Source organism: Onychomys torridus, chromosome 3 (genome assembly GCF_903995425.1).
Source record: "Onychomys torridus chromosome 3, mOncTor1.1, whole genome shotgun sequence".
Taxonomy (NCBI): Eukaryota; Metazoa; Chordata; class Mammalia; order Rodentia; family Cricetidae; genus Onychomys; species Onychomys torridus.
In genome coordinates, this window is record NC_050445.1 from 29117587 (window position 1) to 29136999 (window position 19413).

At 41.8% G+C, this 19413-nt stretch overlaps 2 gene segments (V, D, J or C); both read right to left on the reverse strand.

Annotated features, from left to right (window-relative positions):
- LOC118579709 overlaps positions 1 to 19413 on the reverse strand; it is a 506004-nt gene that overhangs the window by 323572 nt on the left and 163019 nt on the right.
- LOC118579718 lies at positions 9978 to 13681 on the reverse strand. The segment is given in 3 exon segments: positions 9978 to 9982; positions 13087 to 13374; positions 13633 to 13681. Coding segments are annotated over 3 exon segments (342 nt in total).

The window sequence follows — 19413 nt, forward strand, 5'->3', positions numbered from 1 at the left end:
ATGCGTATCGGACATTTGAATATTAAAAAGCTCTGTCTTTGTAAAATGGGAAGCATTCCTCCAGGTCTGGTTCTTATGTATTATAGGGCATTGAAGGTTTGTTTACTGTCCTTGAACCTTATCTACAAAGAGGACATAAGAACATTTGATTTGTGTGATTGTTGCAAAGCTTTAGGACATGTATATTAAGGATGTAAGACACATTGAGAGAGCACTGTTCAAATGAAGTTAACTAGGACTGGCCAAACTCTAAAAAGATACTAGTGGAGTAGTGGAAATCTTCGGTTATATACACAATGAACTTGGGCTTCTTGGTTGTTTGTGTGTTTCCAAACAACTTGGTTGGTTATTTGGAAATGCTCTGAGCTGAGCAGGACACAGAAGTGCCTTTGAAGCAACAGATAACATCCCTTGAAAAAGTCAAACCAGCGTCATCTCTCTTTAAGTGCAAAAGCAGGAGGTTTATGCACAGAACACAGGTGGGTATTCAGGGATGTCAAGATGCTGGCACAGACATAAAGGGCTGAGGCCTTGAGTGCCAAAGTGCTCACATTCAGCTCAGAGTTATTGTCAAAAATCAGCTGAGCTGAGAGTCACTCAGGGAAGTTTCCTTTTCCTCTTTTGCACATTTCTGTAAAACTCAGAGAACTGGAGGACCTGACTCAGGACTTACAGATATCAAGACACATAGGAATGTCCTGAAACAGGGGAGCATCTCAGCAACCCTTACTATCCTCTTGTTTTGATGAGCTGTCTTAGAGCTGGATGACTCCACATCCTCCTGGGCCTGTGGGAAAAGCAGATGGATAATGAACACAGGAGGGATTCTGGAGGTGCATCCTCAGGACAAATCGGCAGACTTGAGAGTGGGCAAGTTTAGAAGTTTCCCTTTTTGTATCCAGGACCAACCTATTCCCAGATCAAAGTGGAGTAAGAATTTATGGCCAGGCTGTAGCTTGCAGCTACTTCTGTGTACAGACTGGTGCTCTGGGGTAAGAGCTGAGTTCTTGGCCAGCATTGTTTTCCCTGATTTGAGGCTTACCATGTGATGTCACTGTCACTGTCTTACCATAGTTTGAAGGCTTCGTGTGGTCCTGCACCCAGAAGATGCAAGGCCCCATCCCCCTCCTCTTCACCCACTGTGTGCTGAGTCTGGAGCTGGCACATCACACACACATCAGCTGATGATAAGTCAGCTGTGATAGAAACCCACTCTCCAGCTCTACCGGGATATCCACATACTGTCTTTACGATTTGGGATTCTACCCATGAGGGATTTTTAGTTTGTTTGTTGGTTTTGTTTTGTTTTTGCTTTTTTATATATTTTCCTTTCTGGAGCAGCATCCCTAACCTTTGCCTTAAGTGACAAGAAATGCTGATCTGATCAAATCCAAAGAAACCTGGGTTGGTAGTAAATTATTAGGAGTCAGATTTCTCCCAGACCACTCTGCAACTTCATCAGCTTATTGCTCAGAACTGGCTAAATGGGGTTTGTGCTCTGAAGCCTGTAGGTAGTCTATGTATTTCCAGTTTATCCCCCTTGAACCACCCTGCCTTCAGGGAGGCTGACAGTGATGTGAAGAGAGGGTGGTAAGACAACCAACTGTCCTGGTTTGTAAGACCTTGCCTTTGGCTCCTTTCTAGAATTCATTGCCTAGTGGTTATTTTTGTCTTTTAAATAGCACGATGCATTGTGGACAGCTTTTTCCCAGTGTGTCCTACCCAGAGGACTGAAATCCCCTGCCTTTTGAGCCTTGTGTAAGTAAGAGCCACCCACCTAGTCCCAATGCTTTCCTTTCCCGGTCATTTTCCCTTAACCTGGCCACACACTTGCAAACAACTTCTTCATTCTTCATTCTCTGTTATACCAGCACCTCAACTAAAAGACCTAGCTAAAAAGGCAAAAATGATCACTGGAGAATGTATTTTTTTCCCTGTGAAAAGTACTCTAACATTCTGCAATTAGAGGTAATAAGGTCTCTACTGTTCTGCAATTAGCAGTGAGGAAAGTTCTAGCAGTTGGCAATTAGCATTGCTAAGTGAGCCAGTAGAAATGCTAAGAACTCTGCAATGTGAAAATAAACACTATGGCTTGGGGCCACAGACTCCCAAGGGATTCATTAATATGCTATGCTTCCTCATCTACTCCCAGGGGGGCAGTCTGGGGCAGACTGTGTTTGCTTCTTATGTATAGTATACACGGAAGCTGTGACACTGAATACAAATGTCCTCTTAAGGGGACACCCTCCTACCCTCAGAGACGTGCCCCAAGCTAGGCCCCAGGAAAAGGAGCAACAGTTATATACAGAAGAAAGATACCCCCCCCCATCCATGTACATACACACACACACACACACACACACACACACACACACACACACACCTGTAATCCCTGCTTTGTAGGGAGGAGAGACAAGAGGATCTAGCCTTATCACACATTCCAGGGCAGGGAGGGTCTCAGAAAATAGGTGCATTGTTTCCTGAGGAATGTATCCATGGTTGACCTGAAGCTTACACACACACATACACACACACACACACACACACACACACACACACACACACACACACAGAGAGAGAGAGAGACAGAGAGAGAGAGACAGAGAGAGAGAGACAGAGAGAGAGACAGAGAGACAGAGAGAGAGAGAGAGCCAACAGCAAAAAGAACAAATACTGTGGTCTGAAGAAAAGGCTCAGGAGTTGAGAATATGTACTGCCCTTGTAGAGGACCCCAATTTGCTTCTGAGCACCTATATTGGATGGCTTACAGCAACCTATTATCTTGATCTTTATGGGACTGTCTTCTGGACTCCAGGGTACCTGGACTCCTGTGTACATACCCATATGTAGACATACACATATACAGAATTAAAAATAAAATGGAGTAAATATCATTCTTAGAGAAATGTGAGGGAGACACCATCACTAATCTAATGGGTAGCTAATAAGACTAAGAACACCTGCCGGGCAGTGGTGGCGCACGCCTTTAATCCCAGCACTCAGGAGGCAGAGCTAGGTGGATCTCTTGTGAGTTCGAGGCCAGCCTGGGCTACCAAGTGAGTTCTAGGAAAAAGGCGCAAAGCTACACAGATAAACACTGTCTCAAAAAACAAAACAAAAACCAAACAAACACAAAAGACTAAGAACACCATGTGAGGGAGACACTATCACTAATCTAATGGGTAGTTAACAGGACTGAGAGTACCAAATGCTGATGAGAATGTACAGCCAGAGACTGCCAAGATTTCAGAATCAAAATTCAGAAAGCCACTTTAGAAAACTTTTCAAATGTTTTTTCATAAGTTTAAGTATGCATGTGGCTTATAAGCCAATAATTCTACTCTGATATCTGTACCTAAGTGAAGTAGATATCATTCACAAAGAATGGTACAGTAGAGTTTGAAGAAGCTTTAGTACCACAAATAGCTGAGAACTGGGGTAACCAGATATATTTCCATAAAGAGGCAAATACATTATGATGTAATTCAAACTGGAGTAATCAGGCCAAATAAGCAACCTATAAACACAAAATAAACATAGTTAAAAATGTTAATTTTGAAGGAATGTAAGTCAATAAAAAATATGATTTTATTTTTTAGGAGGTTGAAAAAAAGATAAAAATCAAACAGTGGAAACAGAAATCAAATTATCTTCACCTCTCCAAGAAAAATTGGTTGGAAGAGGGATGATGAAATCTTCATTTTCTTTTCACTTGTGAGTATACTGGTATGTGAGTTTTACCAGTTTCCAAGGATTAGTTCAAACATTTTATTTCCCATTTTACCTTAATAAGGTATTACTTCAAAGAGAATCTTAAAATTCCATAAAAGATAGGAATCTTACACAAATATGTGCTTTTATTCTATAGTGCAATTCAAATCCATCACACAAAAGCAAATTCCTGAACACACATATTTACACGAAATATTGGAAATGTGAGAAGTATTTCATGACTGAAATATGGACAACCAGACCTAACATCAGAATAAGCTGAATTGATAGGTTTGCCTAGGAAGAGCTAAGGATTGATGCTGGATGAAAGCCAAATACAAGCAAAAATGTAAACACAACTCAATGGCTGTTGAAATCCTTCACAGATTTCTGTAAATGGCATGGTTTGTAAATCTGTGGATCATCACTCCTCTGCCAGTGCAGAACTGAATTTTTTGCAAGGCAAGCAGCCCAATCCCCTCTTCATCTGCAGGCTCCTTAGTGAGCCAATACACTCCTGTGGCAGCATCACATTTGGGCACAATATAGGCACATGGGTTTGCACTTTCTGTAAAGTCCAGCCATAAACATCATGGCTTTGGAACTCATAGATTCCAAATTGAGACCTTGCTCCCAGGTATGGACTCCTGCATGTAGGTGCTAAGGAATGATGCAAGCTTGGGGAAGGGTGCTTACTCGATATTCACAAGGAAAAACATTGATGTCTTCACATATTTTAATTCAAGACAAAGACATTAAGTATTAGTTTCCTATCTGGATCTACCTGAATAAGACTAAGCACATTGTTCTGTCTCCATGGGTCCTTCGTTTGTTCTCTCTTCAGTAATTCTCCAGCTTGAGGTCTGTTGATTTGTATATTTTTAACTTACCATTAATACTGCTTTTTCTGCAGAGTGGATTTGATGGACTCAAGGCTAAAGTGACATTATGCACTAGTTTTGAACTTGGAGAATTCCAGATGATATGAGACATTCAGAGTGCTGTAATACTTCCTTTGTTGTTTTCCTCTTTTGCAAAGAAAACAAAATACAAATGTCATGTTGGAAGCTGATATCCGCTCTACTCGGTTACTAGAAGACTCCAAATTGGAAAAGGTAATATCCAATATCATTTGGCTTTACACACAGAATGGCCCTCAGCTCACACTAAGATTCATGCTGCACAAGGTCCCTCTGGGTGGGAAGAGCTTCAGGAAGTTCAGACCTTTCTTTTGCCTGGGGTAGGGGCTGAGGAAGGAGGGCCCTCAACCTCGTGGTTGTCCTTCTTAGGCAGGCAACACCTGGCGGTGCAGCGCTGTGTTTGCTGCTGGCACAGAAGTATACGGAGGTCTGGCTGGGCCTGGTTGACTCTAATGTCAGGGTGAAATCCTCGCTCTTGTTTCTGGAAACACTGTACCCTTCGGGGAAATCTCCTTGGTTAGTGCTGCCAACACTTCCTGAGTAATGGATCAGCTTCAACCCCTGTCCTGCATCTTGTCGATACCAGAACATCCAATAGTGGTTCATATTCTGGGAGCATTCCAGGGTCATCTTTCTTCCTGTCTGTGTGATCCAGTATCTAGGTGTCTGGGTAATTCCAGCATCTGTTAGGTCTGTTTGGAGAAAGACACATAAAGGCAAAATAAGGAATGCAGTGTGGAGAAAGAAAAGATTTGGAGCTGGAGCACTGCAAATGATGGTAGAATTCTCCAACAAAACACAGAACTCACCTGCTCTTAGCAGGCAAAGCATCACACAAAACAATGAGGGGGTCATGGCCGGTTACAGAGAGAAGGGATTACTCCAGCTGAATGCTGTGGTCTTAGGACTGAGGACAAGAATTCTGAGCCTCCTCTTCTTGGGAGTGATGGTTGGGCCTCTGATGTCACCTCCCTCTTGCCACCTCTGCAGCAGGGCTCCCTTGCTCAGCAAAGCCCGCAGGAAAAAGGAGTTTAGCAAAGATTCCAGGAAATGAGGGTAAACCACAGTCCAGCGGTTTCCCTTTCTTCCGCTGAGGAGTTTGTCCGTTGCCAGCACCTGTCCTGGTGTCAATGCTGCCCTGCCCAAAATCTCCAACTGTGGGCCTCATTCCAGTTTAGAGACATCCTCCGCCACTTGGAAAGCTGTACATAAACCAGTTACTGAAAATGTCTGAATTTCCTTCCTTGGCTGCTTGCCCAGTCTCTCTAGCAATCTCTGGCGCTCAGTGCCATCTTGTGGCCAATACAGGAATTTTTCCCTGCAATCACCCAAGGAATGCTGGAAAATACCTGAGTGGTCATCAGGAGGAAATTCCAGTGGTATTATAAGACAATTTTTTGTGATCAGTTTTCTTAAACCTTAATCTAAATTCTAATTCTAGTTCTGATAAATTCTTGGAATTTTCATGGTTAGCATCTAACCCACCTTCACTCTACTATTGTGTACACAACAATTGCAATTTTCTTAAAATTTTCTTTTACAAGAAGGATAGGCACAAGAAGAGCTGCTACTTTGTATAAACACTAAGAATAAAGACATATGAACTGACATGTAAGAATAATTTTGTTAAAGATAAACACAATTTTCCAGACAACACAAAAAAAAAAATCTGATCATCAACAAATGAGATTATCTTCAAGATGAGGTCAAGTGTGTGAATAAAAAAATAAAGTGGGGCAGGGAGGTGGTGGCGCATGCCTTTAACCCCAGCACTTGAGAGACAGAGGCAGATGGATCTTTCCAAGTTTGAGGCCAACCTGGTGTACATAGTGAGTTCCAAGACAGACAGGACTGTTACACAGAGAAACCCTGTCTTGAAAAACCAATAAAGAACTAAATAGGAAGAAAAGGAAAATATAAGATATATTATAAGCCAACTAATTACGGGTAAAGTGGTGGTGGGGAATCAGGGCTGGGCATAATTAGCCGAGGGTGTGTGGATAACTTAGAATGCACACCTACTGATTTGAGGGGTGAGAAGAGAGTAGTAGATAGCAGGGTGGTGGGAAACAAGGTTACAGGGATGCAAATTAGTACTACCGTGAAGTTGAGGAGAACATGCTGGATTATAACTATTTGCTGCCTGTGTGCCAGTCCCCAGGGATCGTTTCTATTTCCAGAATGTGTTCCTGTCTGCCTACTTCCACCAACTTAGAATTGCTCCTAGTGGTTGACTTCTTCACTCAGTTTCAGTTTCCATGCACCAGCTCCTGGCTCCTTTACTAACTGCACCAAGTGGAAGTCTCCCTCTTTTTCAATCTTATAATTCATGATAATACCTCTTTTCTTCATCTGTATAAACCAGAACACAAATCAGAGATGATACTACTACCCTGACTAGGCTGCCACAGTTGAAACAAGGTTAAGAGGGAAATTACTTGAATCACCCCAAAGACAGGCAATTGCTATCCAAGTTGCAGCTTTATTAGTTCCCAGGAAGCAGGAAAAACAAAATATGGAATAATTGAGGATGACATCACTAAAATAGGACACAGGCAATTCCTTGTCAAAGTCATCACTCTTGAGGAAAAACATTCGGTATACCTAGCCACTCTAATTTCTGATAAGCAGGTTTTAGGGGGACTAGAATTTCTCTAACCAGCTTGCAAGGGCACTCTATGGTGGCTGGCTCTGTGATAAATAGTTCCAATCTGAGAGCACTGGGCTGTCTCTGAGGAATAGTAGAAGCCCAGGATGTATTAGCAATTCTCATTACTCACTTAGGTCTCATGGATACAAACTGGTTTCACTTACAGATGGGCAGACAATTGTACTAGAATATAATTGTATTTTTTTCTCCTTTTTTATTTATTATATTTGTGGTTTAATTTCACACATCAGCCATGGGTTCCCCTGTCCTCCCACCTCCTGTCCCTACCCCCACTTCCCCCAAGCCCCTCCCCTCTATTCCCATTTCCTCCAGGGCCAAGACTCCCCTGGGGATTCAGCTCAACCTGGTGGATTCAGTACAGGCAGGTCCAGTCCCCTCCTTCCAGGATGAGCAAAGTGTCCCTGTGTAAGCCCAAGGTTCCAAACAGCCAGCTCATGCACTAAGGACAGGTCCTGGTCCCACAGCCTGGATGCCTCCCAAATAGTTCAAGCTATTCAATTGTCTCACTTATCCAGAGGGCCTGATCCAGCTGGGGGCTCCACAGCTTTTGGTTCATAATTCATGTGTTTCCATTAGTTTGGCTATTTGTCCCTGTGCTTTTTCCAATCTTAGTCTCAACAATTCACTCTCTTACAGTCTCTCCTCTTTCTCGACAATTGGACTCCTGGAGCTCCACCTGGGGCCTGGCCAAGGATCTCTGCATCCACTTCCAACAGTTATTGGATGAGAGTTCCAGCACGACCATTAGGGTGTTTGGCCATCTGATCACCAGACTAGGTCAGATCAGGCTTTCTCTCGACCATTGCCAACAGTCTAGAGAGGATGTATCATTGTGGATTTCTGGGGACCTCTCCAGCACTCTGCCTCCAGAACCTAGAAACAACCTATATGCCCTTCAACTGAAGAATGGATAAAGAAAATATGGTACCTATACACAATGGAGTACTACTCAGCAGAGAAAAACAATGACAACATGAGGTTTGCAGGCAAATGGATGGATCAAGAAAAAAATCATCCTGAGTGAGGTAACCCAGACTCAGAAGGACGAACATGGTATGTACTCACTCATAGTAGGGTACTAGATGTAAAACAAAGATGACTAGACTGCTACTCACAACTCCAGGGAGGCTTCCTAGAAAACGGGACCCCTTGGAAAGACACAGGGATTGCCCAATGACAGAGAAATGGATGAGATCTACATGAACAACCTGGATGACAGTGGGAGTAATGAAGGGCAAGATTTGAGGGAAAGAGAGCTTAGGGGAGCAGGAGATCCCAGCTGGATCAAGAACAGAAAGGGAGAACAAGGTATAATTGTATTTTTAACAAATAATATAGAGCAGTATAGCCAGGCGGTGGTAGCACACAACTTTGATCCCAGCCCTTGGGAGGCAGAGCCAGGAGGATCTCTATGAGTTCAAAGCCGGCCTTATCTGCAGAGAGATTCAGGACAGGCACCAAAACCACACAGAGAAACCCTGTCTCGAAAAAAAAAAAAAATAGAGGGCAGTATATACTAACTAAACAAAAAGAAATAAGGATATTAATTTTTAATTCCATCTTCTTGAGTTAGAGACCTCAAGGAAATTATTTCAAATTGAAAGTCTTAGGCAGGAACTGAAAACTTCAATTTCTAGCTATTGCTTTAGGGTATTAAGACTACACTGAAATGTGAGAGAAAATGTGCTGGAGTGTAACTGTCATGGCAAGTGGACTGGAAAATGGAAAATAAGTGGGGAAAAAACTGAAATTGCTTAGTATATGCTATAGTCAGACTTTCTTTGGACTGTCAGCTCCCAAATAATAATACTGAGACTTTTTACTCAATATAAAAGCTTGGCCTTAGTTTAGGCTTGTTCCCAACTAGCTCTTAAAACTTAAATTAACCCATTTATATTAATTTACTTTCTGCCACATGGCTCGTTACCTCCTCCATACAGTATGTCCAACTTCCTCCACATCTTCCACACCTCAGATTCTTCCCAGAATTCCTTTCTCAGACCGAAAGTCCTCCCTGCCCTCTCCTTCCTAGCTATTGGCCTTTCAGCTCTTTATTAAACCAATCAGAAGGTACCTTGGCAGGCAAGGAAAGACAGAGATACATCTTCACACAGTGTGATCAAATATTCTGCAATACTATTCAGATAATGTTGTGTTTATCAAGTAACTGCCATTAAATGTAGCAAAGATTTTTTTAAATTTAAAATAATAAGACAAATTTCATACTATATAGCCTAAGTTGTCTAATGTGGCTAAAGTAGAAGATGCAACTAGAAAAAAAATGTAGCGAAGGACATGGCTGTAGGAATTTCAGATACCGCAGTGATCAAACAACTGCAGGAGAGGAGTCATGGACACTGCATGTGGCACAAGCTTGTTTATGAGTAGTGACCTCAAGATTCTCTAGATGGCTGGCTACTGTGGTCTGAAAGCCAATGCTAAGATGTTCAGTCATTGCCCTGTAGCACACAATTGTCTCTGGAGACTTCTAGAATGGAACAGGTCTCAATTATTTCTCTGACTCATGTTTACAGCCAGTGTTTTGTGAATTTTCCAGTGATGACTTTGTATAAAGGACAAGTGATGTTTGATCCTGCATAAGGGCTCTACACACTGTAAGGAGAATGAAGTCAGAGGTTTGTGAGCAGTAAGGAAGCACCTGTACCATGCTGTGACTAAGCTGTTGGCATAGAGGTAGATACCTGAGTCCTCTTGATCTGTAGACTGGATCATCAGAATGGAGAAGGAGCCCACAGACCTCATTGCAGAGAATCGATCACTAGGCATCCCAGATTTGTCTAATAAAAACTTATCCTGGAAATACACCATAAACACTGGACCTTGTCCTGGGTTCTGTCGGTACCAATAAAGACCAATGTGACCAGAAACTGGATCACACACAAGGTATACATCCTGCCCCTCTTTATAACTCTGTACATGGGAGATTAGGAGACTCCAGCACTAGTGAGGTCTGTGAAAACATAAGTTGTGAACAGAGTAAAGAAAATGATTGTAATAAGAGTTCATCAACACACACACACACACACACACACACACACACACACACACACACACACATTGAAAATGGTTGATATTCTAATGACTCACCTGTCCCCAGGAGATAGAAGATCACTCAGCAGAAAAGCCTAATACTCATGGTAGAGTCCATACAGGATGAAAACTCAGTGAATCTGAGTAGTAGTGAATAGGAACAGAAGAAGATTGAGGTGACCCTTCTCCCCATGTGGCAGTTCCCATGTTGACATCACTTCTGATATCAAGAATACACAATATGTATTGTCAGTACATGGATGACTGACTTAAACTTTTATACATTTCTTCTTTCAAAAAAATCAGTGAATGGGTTCTCATTTTCATTCTCAATGCTGCCTGAACTCTCATATCCTTTTAAAACTAAAGAAGACAGGTGTTTATAAGTTTGGATTTTATTTTGTATTTAAAATGAGTATATATACTTATATAAAACTGTGGCGGTTTGAAAGAAAATGGCCCGCAAATGGAGTGGCACTATTAGGAGGGGTGACCTTGTAGGAGTAGGTGTGACTTTGTTGGAGGAAGTGTGTCACTGTGGAGTGAACTTTGTATCTCCTATGCTCAAGCTATGCCCAGTGTCACAGTTCACTTCCTGTTACCTGGGGATCAAGATGTAGAACTCTTAGCTCCTTCTCCAGAACCAGCACCATGTCTGACTGCATGCTGCCATGCCCCACCATGATGATAATAGACTAAACCTCTGAAACTATAAGCTACCCCAATTAAATTTTTTCCTTTATAAGAGTTTCAGTGGTTATGGTGTCTATATTCTTTAAATAACTGCTATCTTCATCCCTCTATTCAAAAGTTTCAGAAATAGCCTGGAAGCTTGACCTGTATTTCCAGGTTTAACACACATTTATATTAAAGAACAAGCCATATGTTAATAAGAAATTCCCATGCCAAGTGATAAACTGGGTTGCACACACAAATGCACCCAGGCTTATTTAGTAAGTAAATGTTCCTCTACAAATTCATTAATTCTTATGTATTCTGAACTCCTGGGTAACTGGGGAGAATATAAAACATTCAGATACTGAGGGATAACATCAAAGACATGTGCTACATTGGGAAGACTAAGGCAACAGAACAAAAATACTCTATTTACTACTTAATCCCAACTTAGTTGGTGTAGAGTGAGTACTCATACTTTGAATTCATCTGCTCTTCTTTGAATGCATGAATCACTCATATTAATCATGAGTTAATCCTACCTGGTGAGATTCCAGCATGATGTGAGCTTGAGAAAAAAGACAGAAACAAGAAATAAAGCTATGGCTGAGTAGAAGGGGGATTTCTGCCGCAGTCATGAAAGCAACACCTAGAACAGAAACATCCTAGTCATAGTCACAGTTCACTTGGAAAGAAGTTCATTCAGAAGAGGAGCCTGGAGACCAAAGCAGGGTTGAGACAAATGTGATGTCTTAGTCCAGGAAAAGAGATCTTGTGCTGGGTGGTGTTAAATCAACATATCTCAGCATCAGTCGTTTTCAGATTATTCTTAGTAAATGAAACATTTGTGTACAATTTAGGGAAAAAATGAAATAGCTGCCATTGTACCATGGTACTTGAAAGGTGGCTGTAGTCAAGCAGTGAGGTGATGACATGGATACTACAGACTGAAAGGATGCTTTGTTTCTGTATTCTGTTTCTAGCTGTCTTCCAAAATGTTGAGCACCAGAGGCCAGTTGAATATAGAGGTTGCAACACATACTCAGGAGTGAGTGTCCATTGGTTTCTTCTATTCTTGTTCAAGATACTATCAGTTTTAGTTCAGAATTCCTATGCATAATGTCTGGCAGACCCCAAACATTCTTCCTTGGAATTCCATCCTGTGCTCTACATTAGAGAGCCAGCAGCTCTGGCTGCTGGCTGCCAGCTACCTCGCTAACCTTCAACTTCTATCTTTCAGTCTAGCTCTTTCTCAGCTCTTCTCACATCTAGAAGATCTATGATAAACTCCATCTTCCTATGATACCTAACTGGTTCTGAGTCATCACTGTGGTGGAAATTTAGTAGATGTCTTGGTATCCTAAGTGGTTCCAATGAAAGACGACTCTAAAATGGCATTCTGGATCTCTGATCTATCTAAATTCCTTGTAGGAAAATCACCTATAAGAAGTCTTGGGATGTAGCCACTGAAAGAAGCCTTTATCCTGTTCTGGCTAATGGGGCTAGAGAATATGGCGCCGCATTCCAGCACTAGCCTTAGCCCAGTAATCAAAAAAAAAATATGCTTGCTCAGAGTTATGCTTCATCTCTGGCAGGGCAAAGTACAATCTAAGGTGCTTCCATTGTTAGATTCTCAATCTACTGAGAAATTGTTCAATCATCCCTTTCCTATGAAATGACCTGAATCCCAGAGGGAGAATGCATTATGTTGTGTCAAGGAAAACAGGGAGTTTTAGCATATCCAAATTACAAGCCACCTTGCATCAAGGAATACTTAAACTCAAGACAAAGACCAGAAAGTCAGAATTAAAGAAGCATCAGAGGAAAGACAGCAACAGTGGAGACCCCTGAGTCCAAGGTCTGGTCCAAACCTTCCGGAGCTTGCCAGGAGATGCCCCTCAGCACAGACTGAGGTTTCCACTGCCCAGAACACTCAGAGCTCCAAGATTCCAGTGTTGGGGACTCCAACACGTCACTGAGTTCCAGGGGTGGGTGCCTCTTCTCAGCACGTATCTTTATGTGCAGAGAGGAGGCAGGCACACAGCGCTGTGGTATAACTGCTGGCACAGAAGTACACAGATGTCTGGGAGGGGGAGACTGACTCCAGAGTGAGGGGAAAGTCCTTTGTGTTTGTTCTGGAAACGCTGTACCCCTCAGGGACATCTCCTTTGTCAGTGATGCCAACATCATACGAGTAGTAGATTAGCCTCAGCCCCAGCCCTGGATCCTGTCGGTACCAGAACATGGAGTCATGCTTCATATTCTGAGTACAGTTCATTGTCACATGTTGCCCTGTCCTCAGGAGCATCGATTTGGGAGTCTGAATGATGGCAGCACTTACTGGACCTGTGGAAAAGGAGAAATGAATGCTATCACAATGATGGAAAGGTTTTGTTTCAGTACCTTAAAATACACAGTGATGCCGGGCGGTGATGGCACACACCTTTAATCCCAGCACTCGGGAGGCAGAGCCAGGCAGATCTCTCTGAGTTCGAGGCCTGCCTAGTCTACAGATTGAGATCCAGGACAGGCTCCAAAACTACACAGAGAAACCCTGTCTTGAAAAACAAACAAAAAATACACACTGAGACATGCAGAACTCACCTGCCTGCAGGAAACAAAATGCCGCACTGCATAGTAAACTGAGGTTCATGACCAATATTCAGCAAAGCAGGGGGACCACTGAATCACTGTGTTGTAGAAAGGAAATGGTCCCTGAAGCAAATGACTCTCAGTTTCCCTGCCTGGGTACCAGAGGCCTCTAGTCACCAAGCCACACCCCTTCCTAAGAGAATCATCTCCAGAATAAAAGCTCTTGCTTGCTAAATAGAAGTCAGTTGTCCAAAATGACTCAAATACCTCTTGACAATTTTTTTTTTGTAATGTAGCCTGTGAGTTCAGGCACATTATATTCCCATTGAGATATAATTCCTCATTAATGCACTGGTCTAGGATTATAGGGAACAAACAAACAAAGAATCGTAGGGAACACTCTGGTGGTTCTCTGGTGGCTTTTGACTCATGTGTCTCACATTATCCTTTTCTGTTTACTTAATTAACCACAATTCTATTAACATTCTCTACCTGCAGTAAGTCGCTCTCATGTCCAGTTTTTAAACCTGGGAGGATGACCCATTAGCCTTTAAGGAATTATTTGCTGTTTCTTGTCAATTTATGACAGAGAGAACACCTGCCCACTGTATCCAGGATGTCTTCATGTGTGTGTGTGTGTGTGTGTGTGTGTGTGTATAAAGCCAATGAACCTACTTCTCATGGTCCAAGTGATACCACATCAGGGAATCATACCATGCTAGTGACTGGCCTCTCTTTGTTGAAAGTGATGGACACCCAGGATAACAGATGACCTCTTGGCAAACACCTGTTGACTCAAAATAATTTTTTTGGAAATGAGTGTCAGAGCATTATTATAAAATGATATGAGTGAAAACATGAATGAAAATAATAAGAAAAATGTATTGTCAGTAACAAAGACAGAGGTGAAAGTGTGAGAAGGACCTGGGAGAGAGGACAGATTCCAGGGTCAGGACAAGTGCTATGTTCTTAATAAAGGCACATTCCATGGGTGATAGTCCCTTGTTTAGAACGCTGTCATGAATTAATTAATAGAGGACTTCAAAAACCTATATTTTGGGTGAAGAACTCATAATTCAGAAAGACTTCGCAGGTTGTTTAATAGACATTAAGTTCTTGGTGATTTGGGGCCAAAGATTCTGAAAGAAAAGTTCTGTGGCTAGTCCATAGGATTCTTTGCTTCAAAGTCTGTTCATTTTCTGTGATGCGGACCCCTTGAGCAAGAGCACATATCTGGCATCACTCAGCATCTATGGGGCTGAAGACAGAAGGCTATAGATACTGAAGTAGGAAGTGTCACCAGTGTCTGATGCCATAATCACAATCAAGCTGTGGATCTGAGGTCCAACAAGCCCAAGAGTAGTCCCACATCTGCGCTCAGGACTCCTCTGGTCCAGAAAACAGGACCTGAGCATGTAGCCCAGATCAAATTCAAATGATAAAGAGGAGTTTTCTAGCACAATTTTTCAGTCACAGCCAAGGCAAAGCCTTCCCAATATAATCTCACCCACAAATGGCATCGTGTGGTTTGCTTGGCTCTAGCACATACACATGTCAACACGAGGCCTAGCCACATGTCTCAAAGCAACTCCATTGGAAATGACTAAGGTTGATCAGAGTACCATTATAAAACAATTTCAATACATTTGTGACTGAGAAAATGAATGAATGAAAAAGAATGAGTGAGTGTTGTAAAGCTAGCCTCTACCAACAGGAGTGAACTTTTTGACAATCACCTTACCTCATTGTCTATCTTCAGAAAGGAGTGTTCTGAGTACAGATCAGCTATGTAACATGATTTCAAATCCTCCTTAGCCACCAGAGTGTCTAGGAACTCCCAATCCTCCTAAATATTTGCCTCAAACAGAAAAAAAACGTTTTTGTTTTTCTTTGAGACAGGGTTTCTCTGTGTAGTTTCTGTGCCTGCCCTGGATCTCACTCTGCAGACCAGGCTGGCCTCGAACTCACAGAGATCTGCTTGTCTCTGCCTCCCGAGTGCTGGGATTAAAGGCATGCACCACTGCCACAGGGCCAGATAAGTATTTTAATGAGTATAGATGTTAATTTTGTGCTTAAAATAATTCCGAGCCAAATTACTCCATAAAAATAAAAGTTATTTTGTAAATTATCAGACATAGAGAAAGGCATTTCAAAGAGTGAAACTTCAAAATTATATAAAAGTCCTATATCTTAGTAGGGTTTATGTTAGATGACTATATACATTTATACATTGCTCAAAAATCACTGACCTGTTCATCAATAGGTAATATTTATCAATGAAGTTTTTAAATGTCTGGCTGAGGGTATATGCTAAATTCTCTCGTTAGTTCATGTGATGAGTCACCAGGCATATGAATTTCCATTTCAACTATAAAATGGCAAGACAAGAGAGCCCTCATCTGCTTTTGCACATAGATAGAGATGAAGACTGTCTTTGATTAGCATATGCAATCAAACATCTGGATTCGTATGATACACTATATATTTTATGCTTATTGAAGTGTTGTACATTTGTGAAGATGGTGTTGATGGCTAATTTTATATGTTAACCTAGTCAAGCCATGACTACTCAAAAGATTTTATCAGACACTCTAGATGAGTCCGTGTGGATGTTTTTGAATACTGATATTTAAATAAGTAGATTTTCACATTAAATTGAACTAATAATCCAGTCAGTATAGCAAACCAAATAGCCTTTCAGAATATGACTTCATCTGATCAGTTTCTGCTGGTCAGTGTGTGACTAAAACAGAGTCTTTCTCTCAGGTGAAGTAGAATGTGCACATCAGACAGCTGCCAGCCTTGAGACTGGGACAACAGCTCCCCCTTGCTCTCCAGCAGCAACAATTCACCTGGATTTAGACACATTCATAATTGCATTAGCCTATTCCTTAAAATTTCATTGATAGGATAGAGTTATGGTTGATAATAGACAGAAAGACATATGATAGATAGATGATAGACAGACAGACAGATCCTAATGGTTCTGTTTCACTGGATACTTCTGGCCAATATAAATTAATGCTATTGGTTTCATTTTGGCCAGAAAATATCAGTTGAACAAGTTAAGAACTGTAGCCTGCCTTGGTGAGCTCATGTTGGGATGGGTGGAAGAATGAGATGTAGTAACGTGAGCAGGTATTTTGCCCTTCATAGCTATATCCCAGGCAAGCCAATTTTCGTTAATGATTTCATTAGAACAGCAGATATGAGACAGTTGGAAAGGGTAGCATTCTGATTTCGAAGAGAGGTATTTTTTTTTCCCATGAAATAGGCATTGTGACATAGAGTTTTATATATATGGAACATAGACCAGGAATCTAACTGCATGGGGGCATCTATTTGATGTGATCAAATTATTATACTTACAGGCCATTTTTTTAAGCTATTAAATAAGAGCAATAATATGCCTTACCTGTTAACGTTTTCTCTGACAAGTGAATTTCTTAACTGAAATTTTATGAATAGGATTTTTTATTTGGTATAAAGTCAATCATCAATAAATGATGATGCCTTTGTCTTTTGTTTCTGAGTTATCTCATGAATCCCAGCTGAACTGTGACTGTGCACTGACGTACTTAGTGTACACAGTTCTGTAGTAGACCTTGCAACTAGTATGGTGGGTGTCTTTCATAAGAGAAGTTGTAAGTTGTACATTAATAACATTAATATTTCAGATCTCACACATGCTGCCTCCACATAACATTAAATAATATTATGGAATATTATGAAGTATTATAAAGGATATTTTTCCATTTTAACTGCAGCCCTGAATTGGAGAATATTATGCTAATTGACATAGGACAGATTACAAAAAAAGATACTACCTGGTTTTACTCATGTGAAGACAAATCCACAGAAACCATAAACAGAATGGTAGCTGCCAGTGGCTGGTAGGCAAGTGAGAGTTGCTGACAAAAGGTCCAACGTTTGACTTATGCAGGGGACACAAGTCTGGAGATGTGCTGTAAATTATAGAGCCCAGATGCAATATAACATTGCATTAGACACTTAACAACAGGAAAGATGGTAGATCTCATTTAAACCTTCTTTTCACCACTAACAAATAAGCATTTGTCTAAAGGGGGTAGGTAGAAAATCAAAGAAAGACCTACTTTGGCTACAGTGTGCAGAATCACAAATCAGTTTTCCTTTTCTTTTCTTTTCTTTTCTTTTTTCTATTTGATGTCCTCCAGGGAAATGTCTTAGGCAAAGTAGAAGTCCCAAAATGTGAAATAAAAGAATAAAATCAGTGAGTAAGGAGAGTTGCTCCTTCCATCACGGTTGGCTATGTGTTGCTCTTAAAGGTTGCGAGTTCTCTAACCAGTAAGCCTTTCCCTTTGCACTAAAGACAGAAAACCAAACATTCCCATGTCCTCATGAAGATTACAGAGGTCTTGAAGCATCTCCCTTACCATGACAACACAACCATATTAAGGAAGAGAGTGCCTTCACTCTTGTCAGTGTATAGGCTTGTTTCAAAAACTGTGGATTCCTTAGGCTCGGTTGGGAAGAGGTTAAAATAGTCAGCTGATGCCACACTACCTTGCTAATGGAGGCCTGAGATGGAGAAGCCAGGTGAAGGGGTGGATCTAGAGCAAAGATAAGGAAACAGGAAGCAATAAATATTGGGAAAAGAAATACCAGGTAGCTAGTTATCGAATATGAACCCAAGAAAGTTGTTTTGAGACATGCACAGGTGAAGTGATGTTTACCTAGCACAAATTCTGTGAACACTAAACAGACCATAGATTTATGCAGCCACACATGTCTGAGAAAGGCTTGTCACTTTCACTGGCAGCATCCTGACCCATCCTGACTCCTTCCTGAGCAGGGATAGGGATGTTTTTGTACATAATGCTGATGATCAGGCAGTTCTGTGCTCTGCTGATGGCCCAAAGGAACAGTGCAGAGTCCTTCGGCTCCAAGGAGCTCAGATTTCTTTCAGAACAAAAGTCACCAAAGTGCTGTGCTGCAAATCCAGTAAGGACATTTCCCTTTCTCTCTCTTCTCTATTGCAATACTGAACTGGAGTTCCTGGCCCAGGGTCTTCTGGTAGCAGAACACAGAGAGGAGTTCAGAGAGAGGGGAGCACTTCATTGTTGCTAGCTGTCCTTTGTTTTGACAAGATGTTTTGGGGGTTTGCATGATTCTGGAATCGACTGGATCTAAGAGTCAGGAGACAGAGCTTGCTTAGGTCCTCATTATCTGTCTTGTGTTTAAGGCATGAACAACACAGGGCAAAACCTTCCAACTTCTTCCCATGACTCACCTGCTCCCAGGAGACACAGGCCACATCACAGAGCCACTTTAGTCCATGTAGGATGAAAAACCTTGAGTATCACCTTGTTCAGGGTTGGGGCCTCCTGGGGGAGGAATTTAGAGGTTTGGAGGTATAGTCTCCAGATAGGCACGTACTCTGGCTCTGACATTACTCTCCCTGCAAGACACCATGGTGCAGTGCAGCCTATGGTAAGACAGATTCAATTTTGAGAGGTAGGACTCCAGAACTGAGGTCAGGTTCAGCTACATGTCCCCATATCCATATCATACCATACATCCCTCCATATTAACTTTGCCCTGCTAATTACTGTGCCTGGCCTGACCATATAGTTCCCTGCCCTTGCCTCCCTCCACCACCCATGAAGGGAGAGGGAACTCACTCTTTAGTGGCACTCTAGGGCCCTGACTCTCTTACCACTCCTTGGATTGACAGGTCTCTGAGTGTCTGGGTCCTGCATCTGAGCAAACAGCCAAGGGTCCTTGTGAGGCTGCTTTCATGGGCCCCGTAGG